Source organism: Ammospiza caudacuta, chromosome Z (assembly GCF_027887145.1).
Source record: "Ammospiza caudacuta isolate bAmmCau1 chromosome Z, bAmmCau1.pri, whole genome shotgun sequence".
Taxonomy (NCBI): Eukaryota; Metazoa; Chordata; class Aves; order Passeriformes; family Passerellidae; genus Ammospiza; species Ammospiza caudacuta.
The window spans coordinates 78,015,490-78,026,261 of record NC_080632.1 but is presented as its reverse complement, the minus strand read 5'-3'; the positions used below and the strand labels follow the sequence as shown (position 1 = coordinate 78,026,261).

Below are 10,772 nucleotides of genomic sequence, written 5' to 3'. Positions count from 1 at the left end.
TATGAGAAACTTCAGGGTCTACTTTGTAATTGGCCTAGCTAGCTTTAATATACTGAATTCTGCTTCAAAATACTGCATCATACTATAGAAATTGCTATAGCTTCTAATCTGTAGTAATTAATTCTTACAAAGATGTTTTTGTCTAATTATCATAATAAATTATTTGTTTTTATATAAATGTATCTGATTTGCCATCCTCAATGCTGTGGTACTATGTTGTATAAAATTTCTGTTCCACCTGTATAATCCTTTAAACATAATCCATTGACAAAACCTGGGGCTAAGTTGGATCCAGCTCTGCCCAAACTCTTCAATGGGCAGGATTCTAGAATGCAAGAGAGTGCTTTCTGAACCTTGTGATTCAGCTGAAGGGTTTATTTAATAAGCATTGTCTGAAGCTGCCATTCTGCCTGTGGCACTGTCCCAGATAGTCACCCCCACAATCCCATGTGCCGCGTCGCCTCCATCTCCTCAGGCAGGGGCAGATGCGTGGGCCAGTTCTGCGCCCACTCCAGGGCCCCTCTGGGTGCCACGAGGGACGGGGAGTGCCAGCCAGGGGACTCCCAGCATGGGCAGGGGGTGCTGTCACTGCTGTACCCGGGAGCTGCCACTGCACAGTGAGGCCAAAGCTGGGGCAGCTCTTGGCTGCTGGGCTCCTTGCAGGGGTGACAGCAGGATCCGCTTGTTGGTGGCTGCTGCTGCGCTGTGCCAGGAGCCCAAGGAGGTCGCAGCTGTGTTCAGGGCCAAAAGGGTAATGGAAGAGCCCAGCTCATTTCTCCACAGGCCCTGCAGGTGAGCCTGGGGCTTGTGTGGTGGCTCGGTCAGTGCCCAGGCTCAGTGCCACGTTCAGCCTGGCTGAGCAGGGCATGTGTGTCCCATGGCACAGCCCCTCGCCCTGGCAGCTGGGACCAGCGCATGGGCAGCCCTCAGGAGAGCAACCATCAGTCTCTGGGCAGGGCAGCAGAGCTGGAGGTACCCGGTGGAAGGGGGAGGTGACCCACAGCAGCCCCAGGGAAGCACAGCCAGAGCTGGCAGCCTCCTTGGTCATGGACACTGCACCGTGGCATGGCCCAGCATGGTAGAGGACGGTGCACCCAGAACCTGCAGCCCCTCAGGCAAAACCTTTGTGTGCTGGGGTGGCAGAGCATGGCACAGAGAAAACACACACCACGGGGATGGCACAGCCAGGGCATGCAGCCCCTCACCCCCACCCTGCACCTGGGACAGCTCAGCACAGCACGGCTCAGCACAGCCAGACTGCCCAGGGCTGCTCTCACCTCCCTGGATGCAGCACCATGGGCCATGAGCAGGGCCAGGGTGAGCAGCAGCAGCAGCCCTGGGTGCCCATGGTGCTGGTGGCCGTGTGTGGTTCCCAGACTCTGCTCCTTTTATATCAGAGGGGTCTGAGCCTCCTGCCAAGGGACACCCATGAGATAGGAGAGCCCTGATCCCTCTGGACAGTGATGGAGTCTGGGGGGCACTGAGTGAGCTGGCAGGGAGCACAGCGAGGGCAGCAAGTGAGAAGAGCATTAAAGATACCACAGGCAGAGTGTGGGAGCTTTGAGGACACCACAGGAAACACGTTGGATCTCTGGGACACCACAGAAAGGGTGGAGGAGTTCTGGGGACACCATAAGAAGGGCTATTATCTCTTTCTGGCCATGGCAGGACTTCTTCAGTGCCAAAGTGCATCCTTAATCTTCAATAGCTATCAGGGCTGGCAGATATGAAGTAGCCTCTCCCTCTCCCTCTCCCCCTCCCTCTCCCTCTCCTTTCCATTCTTCAGCAGATCATTATGCTGCCTCAGTGCTGCCATTGGTGACAAACGTCCTTTTTTTTGCTCCCAGGGGAAAATTTCTGGGCAGAGGAATAATGTTACACAGCAAGAGCAAGGTCCCATATGTGGCCCTCCTGCACCTGCTGGTATCTTCCCATGTCAGAGCCTACAGCAAATGAAGAGAGAAAAAAATGCAAAGAAACTCTTCCTTGGGAACCCTTGTGATAGGAAGGATTGATGAATCTGACACCATATTCCCCCGAAGGCTAATTTAATATTTTATTATACTATATTATGTTAAAAAATACTATACTAAAGTATACTAAAGAATACAGAAAGGATACTTACAGAATGCTAAAGAGATAATACTGAAAACTCGTGACTCTTTCCAGAGCCTTGACGCAGCTTGGCACTTATTGGCCAATTAGTCAAAACAGCTCACACTAGAAACCTAATGAAACAATCACCTGTTGGTAAACAATCTCCAACCACATTCCAGAGGAACAAAGCACAGGAGTAGCAAATGAGATAATTATTGTTTTCTTTATTCTCTGAAGTTTCTCAGCCTCCCAGGAGAAAAATCCTGGGCAAAGGGATTTTTTACAAAATATGAACGTGACATCTCAACCTTTCTCAGTGTAATTAAAATAAAAAACCTGCATTTGTAATTCTTCTGCCGGGGCCCATGCAGAAGAGACAACAGACACATCTTGAGAGGTTTATCCGTTGCCAATCAAAACCTCAATCAAGTGCTGACATAGAATGATCAAGGAGATTCTTTACCTGTAGAACATCAGCTCCTATTATATCACTAAAACAAGGTTTACAATATAAAAAACCCAAACAACAATGCAAAGAATATTCATTGTTTCAAGTCCAAACAGCTGAATTTCAGGAGAAGGCCCATTGACTGGAGATGTTGCTCTTTGACATATTTGAAAGTCCCTTTTGGTCCCGATACAGGCTTGCAGAATCCTGAAACAAAGAACTACTAAAGAAAAAATCATGTGGGAGTGACCATCTCTCATTTTAGCTTCACTTTTTGCACCACAAGTTGCTTCTGCCAAAGCTCTCGCTCAGTTAAAACAATTAGCCTGTTGAACAGGGAAACAATTAACATTACCTCCAAGGTGCTAGATAAGCTCACCACTGATGTTGACAGTGTAGGACATGCTGTATTACAAAATCGAGTAGCTATTGATTTTTTGTTACTAGCACAAGACATGGCTGTGAAGATTTTGAAGGAATGCGCTGTATGAATCTTTCTGATCATTTTGAATCCATTGACAAAAAGCTTTTCCAGCAGCAAAATAATATGAAGAAACTCACTGTTGTTAAAAGTTCTTTTGACAAATGGCTTAAAGAATTGGGAATCACTGGCTGGTTGAGAACCTTATTGATAGAAGGAGTTTGGTTTCTTGCTGTTATTTTTGCTGCGCTTGTTATTCTCTGTTGCATTCTTTCTTGTATGAAAAAGAGTTTAGAATCAATTGTTAAATGAGCCTGGGTTGTAGAAAAAGAAAAAAGGGGATGTGTAGAAGAATTCTTGGCAGAACAAGGGGATGCTGTACTCTTACAAGAACTGGACAACCCTGGCCCGCAGATTACAGAGTTACTTTGAAGACCATGTACTGTCCTCAGAACAAGATAGACTACTGTCCTCGAATAGATACAACAAGGAAGAATACGCATTGTGCAAAAATGAAGCCAGATGCCAAATACGATATGAGAACTGCTAATTTAGCACACTTTAGCTAAAAAAGCTTAGAGCATGACAACCAATCAGTAAATAACATGTATGTGTCAATTGAGCCATTTAACCAATGAACATTAGGCAGTAGTGGCGTAAAACAGTGTATAGACAAGCATAATTATGCCAAAATTGCTTAATAAAGTAGAATGACACGTAGTCATTTTGGTGTGATTGTCGGTACTCGTTACTCAGCTGACTCTCTGTGGGACCCTCTTCATTAGATAGTTACCAAACAATAGTGAAAAAATGTCTGGAATGCCCTGGCCACAGCCCTTAATAGAACCACTTGGGCTGAGGCTGTCTCATGGCTTTCCAGCACTTTGAGCTGGTAGCTCTTTCTACCTTTGTTTTTTTTTTTTTCCCCTCAGAAAGAACAAAAGCAGCAGCAGAGGCTTTTTTGGACCCTGTACCCTGGGCAGAGCGGAGTCCCTGGCCCTGGTCTTGGTGGGTGGACCGAGGACCCCAGACCTGGCCCATGGAGGGTGGCCTGGGCCTGGGCCCCGGTGAGCGAGCCAAACAGCCCAGACCTGGCCCGCGGGGCGGGGTCTTGGCTCTCACAGCGCACTCCCACTACGCTGACAGTGCTTTGGCAACAGGAGTGACCAAAGGCCTCCTCCCCCCAGAACCACCACCGCACGACGGCAGGTGGGAAGAAGAACCTTTCCTGGGGATTTCCGTCCCACACCTGGGGGTCTTCTTTCCGCAGAACAAGCGAGAGATGCCCAAGTCCCGCTGTGTCCCCCTCCCCTAGGATTCAAATGCCAGTGTTCCCACTCTCTGCTCCTTTGCATCACCCCCATACCCCCCGAGCTTGGGACCAGAGGTAATCCCTCCAGAAATCACCTCCCCCACACCCCTGGCACTTGCCGGAGGAGTCAGGCATTCCGAACCCCAGAGAAAACCCACTGACCAAGTGAAAATGCTGTTTCCCAGAAAAGCAGCGAGTTTCAAAGTTCAGCCAGGAGGTGTCTGCAAACAGCTGTCGAGCTGTGCTGCCTCTGCTGGGGGAGCTGCTGGTGCCTTCTCTTGCTGCCCCAACCGCTGCTCCAGGGGCAGACAGCACCGCCAGATGAGCTCAGAGGGGACGCTGGAACGGTCGCAGCCTCGGACACAGACACTGATGAGGAGGATGGAGCCTCTGAAGGCAGCAGCGGGGGCAGAGGCGCGTACAGAAGCACTGCCGCGGTCTCTCTTGGTTCCTGGCGCGGGCTCAGCCGCTGGGGGAAGGGTTGGCAGGCTGATTGCAGGCACCAAATCTGACCTCAGCGCGGCGGGTGCTGCTTTCGCAAGCGCCGCATCAGGCGCCGTGGCTTCCCCTGGATGCAGGGGGGGCGACACAGGTGGCTCTGCGTCCCCGCGGAGCTGTTGCTTAGCAACACGTCAGCATCCGCAGGGAGCGGCTCCGGATGCGGTGGGAGCGGCTCCGGATGCGGTGGGAGTGGCGGGGCAGGTGTCGCAGCAGTCGGTGGGGCTGGCAGGAGCGGCGAAACGGGCTAGGGCGGGGTCACCACGATTGGAACTGTGAAAAATGCATGTATTTTAGCATTGGCTTTTCGCAAATATTAAAATGAATATTATATGTGTTGTGTTAGAAAGTGATGCTGTATTAATTTTCTTAAGTACTGTGTTAAATATAGTTTTAGGTTATAAAAATTGTTAAAATAGAAACTATGCTATGTAAGACGCTTTGTTTAAAAGAAAGGACCTGCAGCGAGATAGCAGCCACAGGACACCTAAATCTTTCAGAGAAAAAGAATTTATTGCCTTCTTATCAGAAGAAATGAACTTCTTCCCGCCTCGAAGGCACTATTAGGATTAGAGGGAAGAAGTTGATGAGGACCAAATGGAACCCTGTGTTTGAATGGAATTTATGCATCATGTATGAAGTGTATGAATATGCAACGGGCTAGTGTTCTTAAGGGTTAATCCTTTGTTAACGGGCGTCCTTTTTGGGCTCGTGATGGCCAGAAAAAGGCACTCGGATGTCCGTAACTCTTTGTATTTATTGTCTTATATTGTCCTAATTCAATTTGTCCAAATTGTTATTACTCTAATTGAGTTACTATTTTTTTTAACCCTTTTATTACTATTAAATTTTAAAAATTTTAAAACCAAGTGATTGGCGTTTTTCAAAGGGACGATGACAAACTGTGCAGGAGGCCTGTCCACGGGCTGCTCTCTCAACCTTGGAAAGAGTGAAGGAGGCGGCGGAATCAGCGCAGGGTCAGCCCCTGTCAGCGCGGCATGCTGTTGTGAATTTAATTGCTGGCTGCGATGCAGAGAGATCTGGTGCACCGGTCAGCTCAATGCTGGCGGCAGCCTCCCTTTCTGAGGGTGAGTGTAACGAGGCTGGCTCACACGCCCAATGGGAGAAAGGAGAAGGAGAAGGGTCATCTCCTTTTGCACGTGCTCCAGAGAGGCAGAAAAAAACTTCTCAGCCATGGGCAAAACCGTTCCTCCTTGTGCTGCAGGAGGGGTGGTGTGGAGAGTTTCTGTGCAGACGTGGCTTGAGGGAAAAAGGCCATGATCATACACAGCTGGTTAAGTAGTAAAAATGCAGCTGTAAGCAGTAAGTTCTCAGCCTTCTGATTACAAGAAAACATCAACACTGTGTCCTTGAGCAGGTAGTAAGACAACAACAGCAGGATGCAAAAACAAGTACTAGTCTCAACAGAAAACCACAAAGCATCCTGAGAATGTAGCTACAAAAAAGGAGCTGACATTTAATCTGTAGCCAATGATGAGCTTAGCTTTTGCAATATGTATGAGCTTAATTAACGCTATTATAAAAGCATGTAAGCTGGATCAATAAATTTGAGACTCAATGATCATCAATAGGATGTGCTTGTCTCCTTCGCTCCGACAGGGTGGGATCCAGCAGTTTCTGTCCCTGAACGGATTCTTCTCCTGCTGGCTCTGGCGAGAGGCTGCCCCTTGCGCAAGGCAAGGTGCCCCTCCAATGGGGCTTTCCTTCTCAGAGCAGAGAAAAGAGCGGCATATGCTGGAAAAATTTGAGACCCTCCCTCACCCTGCACATAGTTCTCCCTAAAATAGAGATCCAGTGACTGCCAGGCTCTTGGGTCCAGGGAGGACCTCATGTTTGTGAAAAGAACACAAGTCTTTGCCCATCTGAAAAACTTATAGAAATGTCTCTTCACCACATGAATTCTGTCCTGCTGAGCCCAAAATCTCCACATTGAAATAATGTCCTCCTCTGATGGAAAAAATTGAACTTCTCCTTCTGAGGGCACCTCTTCCCAACCATCACCCCACATTTTGCGAAGGACAGTGTTGTCAGGAGGGGAAGAGTATCGCTGGGGGCTATGTACAAATCACAAATGGGATGGGACTGCGAGGAATGCATCTTGAGCTGTTTTATTTTCCAGCATCAGTCTCATTACATGGTTATGACAATGGGAAGATGCCATCAGCTCACATCCCAAGTGGCAGACCAAGAACTTAATGTTACAACTTTAAAAGTTTTTTGACTGATCACACAAAGCAAAAGCACATTGACAGTAGTTCTATCCAACCGCTATAAGCACACCTACCTTCGGTTAAAACACTGCATGCTTATTTTAAATACAGTACCTACTGGTAAGCCTTAAAACACAATGCACAGAGCTCCATTATTAAGCTTAGAACTTCCTAATATCATGCTAGATATATTTTTATGCAATGGAGGGAGTTATTCTAGAAAAGCGTTTATACACAGATCATTGTTCTACTTGTCCTACTTTTCTCCTTCTTACATAATTTTTATGCTGACCTATCTAATGGCTACTGCTTAGCCTAATCACAGTTCTGCTGTCTCTGAGGCCTGCCTTTTGCAGCTTTCCCAAAACCTTCTGATTTTAAGGATTCCCACAGAAGAGCTAGCAGAACCTTGGAACAGAGTCCAGTGCTAGCAGGCTGCTCAGGATTCACGGGGTCCTAGAGGCTGTCCTGCAGCTCCACAAAGGGTCTCTGGATACTTGCCGAGAGGATTCAGCAGATCCTCGTGTGTTGAGCCTGGGCTGTGAACTCCTCCTGATTTCAGGGTCTTGGTTCTTCAGGTCCAGGTTGCAGCCAACAAATGGGCTCACTACTTATAGCATTTGTGGCAACCCTCATGGCAGGAAGGAATGGTGAATCTGACTCCAAGTTCTTAGAAGGCTAATTTATTATTTTATGATACTATATTGTATTAAAGAATACTACATTTAACTATACTAAAGAATACATAAAGGATATTTACAGAATGCTAAAGAGATAGTAATGAAAACTCATTACACTTTCCAGAGCATCAACACACATTGGCACTGACTGACCAATTAGTCAAAACAGCTCACATTGGAAACTCAATGAAATGATCCCCTGTTGGTAAACAAACCCCAAACACATTCCAAAGGAACAAAACACAGGAGCAGCAAATGAGATAATTGTTGGGTTCTTTTACTCCAAGTCTTCTCAACTTCCCAGGAGAAAAATCCTAGGCAAAGCGATTTTTCAAAAAATATAAAAAGTGACACTGGAGGGGTATTGTGGCTCCACAATAGTGGACCATGTCACCTGGCTCTCCACCTGCATTTATCTTGGAACAAAGGCATTCTGGGAAGATCAACAGTCATGAACCCCTCTGATAGCTGAAAAATTTGGGGACACCCAGATGGCACAACATCCTGGCCAGAGACACCACCCACAGCCCATCTGGCAGCAATAAAAAGGAGAGGGAGCAGGAGCCTCAGCAGAGACCTGCAAGGAGCACATGCCCAGGTCCATCAGCTGCCTGCCTGCTGCAGAGATGGTGCAAGCAACTGCCTTGCTCCTCGTGCTCTTCCTGGCCCTGGGGGCTCACGGCCTCCAGGCTACCCAGCAGGTACCATCAGGGGTGGGATGCACAGGGTGGGGTGGGCAGGGGGCTGTGGCTGCAGGCTGTGCTGTGCCACAAGTGCTGAGTTCTTTCCTCTCCAGTGTAAGCTGACTGGGCAATGGCAGAATGACCTGGGCTCCAACATGACCATTTATGAAGTAAATGAAAATGGTGACTTCACTGGCAAGTACCTCACAAAAGTGACGAGTTCCACAGAAGAGATCAAGGAATCACCTCTGGTGGGGTCCCAGCAGCTCCCATATTGGAGCCAGCCCACCTTTGGTTTCACTGTCCACTGGAATTTTACAAGTATGTAGACATTTTTTAGCATCGTTGCTGTGTCCCCACACCTCCCCTCTGCCCTCCCTGCAGTGTCCTTGCTGATTCCCTGCCTTCCCCTGCACTGTGCCCACTGCTCTCCCTCCCTGCAGCTCCCCCATCCCTGTCCCTGGAGCTCCTCGGTTGCTGCCAGCTCCCAGTGCCAGGCTGCAGGAGGGGCAGTAGGGGCTGGAGCCTGCACTGCCTGCCCATGTCCGTGTGACACCCCAGCCCTGTGAGCCCTCCTGCTGCTTTCCCCAACCCCGCTGTGCCCAGAGGCCGGGGACAGCAGGGATCTACTGTCCCCTGTGCTGGGACAGCAACTGGCCTGCCACCTTGGCCACGCTCCCCTCCATCTCCTGTCTTGTCCCCACAGATACCATCAGTGTTTTCACGGGCCAGTGCTTTGTGGATAAGGATGGAGAGGAGGTTTTGAAGACCATGTGGTTGCTGAGATTACACTCAGAGAATCTTGAAGACAACTGGAATGCCACCTTGTGAGCTCTCTGTCCCTGCCCTGCACACGTCCCCTGTGCACTCTTGAGGGATTTGGGCCGTCACAAACGTATGATTTGGGTCACTTAGGAGTCACTCTCACAGGAGTTGGCAAAAGGAGGTTTAATATCTGTTTGCAAAAACAGGACTTAGCAGATCTCCATGGCAAGGTTCGCTTGATTGCTTTGTGCAGGGGTAAAATAAAGGAAGGAAAAAACAGGTTAGAAACAATCTAGAATGATTTACATGGAGGCAAGAGATGGAGAAGGAGAAGTGAGACCATTAAAATTAATCAGAAAGTTCAGGAAGGTGCCCTCTGCTTTCTAAACTACTGATGGATCTGAGCTGCAGCTGGTTCTGCTCTCAGTCTCAGACCTGCTCTATGGTTTCTATCTGCAGGTCATGCCTGCACTTAACCATTGACTAATTCAACATTGATAAGGTGATTTGGGAGGGTTTACCACAATTACAGCAGAGATTTAATTCTAGATCCAGGCTGGCACTGAGGAGCCTCACTTAGGAATGCTGTGGTAAAGTCATGGGATGATTGACCTTAGTCATCAGTCAGTCTTCATCCTGGATGTAGTGTGAGATGGTAACTACAGGAATTTTTCACAGTTCAGTAATGATAACATTGTTCCACTTGGGCTGTGATACACGTAAGTAATTCCCCAAGGCTTTTGGAATATTGGTTTCCTTGATAAGGCAACAGAAGGACTTGGTGTGCAAAGTGTCTGTGACAAGCTCAAGGGAAGCTTTGCCACTTGAGAGGCATTTCCAAAGCCCAAGGCCTAAGAAGGAATCCTGAATGGCCCAGGGTGGGGATGAAGGGTGGTGCTCCCAGCCTGTGGTGCTCAGCATTTGGCAGAGCTGCTGCCAGTGTGAAAGTGAGGGGGGACAGGGTGCTTGTGCACAGCTTCCCTGGGCATCCTGACAAGGTGTAAAAGTTTTGGGAGGGTACAGAGCTGGGTGGGCACTGGGGCACTCTCATATCCCACCCTGACATTTCCTCTGTCTTTGTCACCTCAGGGCTGGCTACAACATATTCCAGCGCAAGGAAGATCTCATGGATTGATTGCTGGTAGCATTGGAGCTCCCAGAGAACAGGAAGTGCCTTGTTGTTGCCCATTCTCCTGCGTCAGCACCTCCTTCAGCACCTCCTTCAGCAGCTGCTTCACATCTTTATTCTCCCAATAAATCTTTTCTGCAAACACACACTGTCTCCTCTCTTTCACTGATCAGTGCCCCTGTTCCCTTTCCTCAGTAGTGGCCTCTCTTGCCACTATCCCTGAAGGCCATTGTGTGACCCTCCCTGGCTTGGGCTCCTCTTTGTCAGCCCACCCATCACATGGAGCTCCTTGGGACCCCAGCTGCTGCAGGCCAGCAGGACCCTGCTCAGCCTGGAGTGATGGCCCGTGTCCCATGTCCCACTGGGCGTCTGCAAACAGCTCTATGTCTGCTCTGCAAGGGGCAAGGACAGAGCTGGGAAGACCAGGGGCTCCCCCAGGGCAGGCAGAGCCAGCTGGGCACCCCCAGCATGGCAAGAAGGCACCCGCAGTGCTGGGCACAGAGCTGCT

At 48.9% G+C, this 10,772-nt stretch overlaps 1 protein-coding gene across 1 annotated transcript; it reads left to right on the top strand.

The window, feature by feature from the left end:
* Positions 1-8,313: 8,313 nt before the first annotated feature.
* Positions 8,314-10,270, top strand: LOC131571690 (avidin-like). The gene is made up of 4 exons (XM_058824473.1): positions 8,314-8,388; positions 8,484-8,691; positions 9,077-9,197; positions 10,225-10,270. The coding sequence occupies exons 1-4, from the start codon at positions 8,314-8,316 to the stop codon at positions 10,268-10,270; spliced, it is 450 nt and encodes a 149-aa protein (XP_058680456.1).
* The last annotated feature ends 502 nt before the right edge of the window (positions 10,271-10,772 follow it).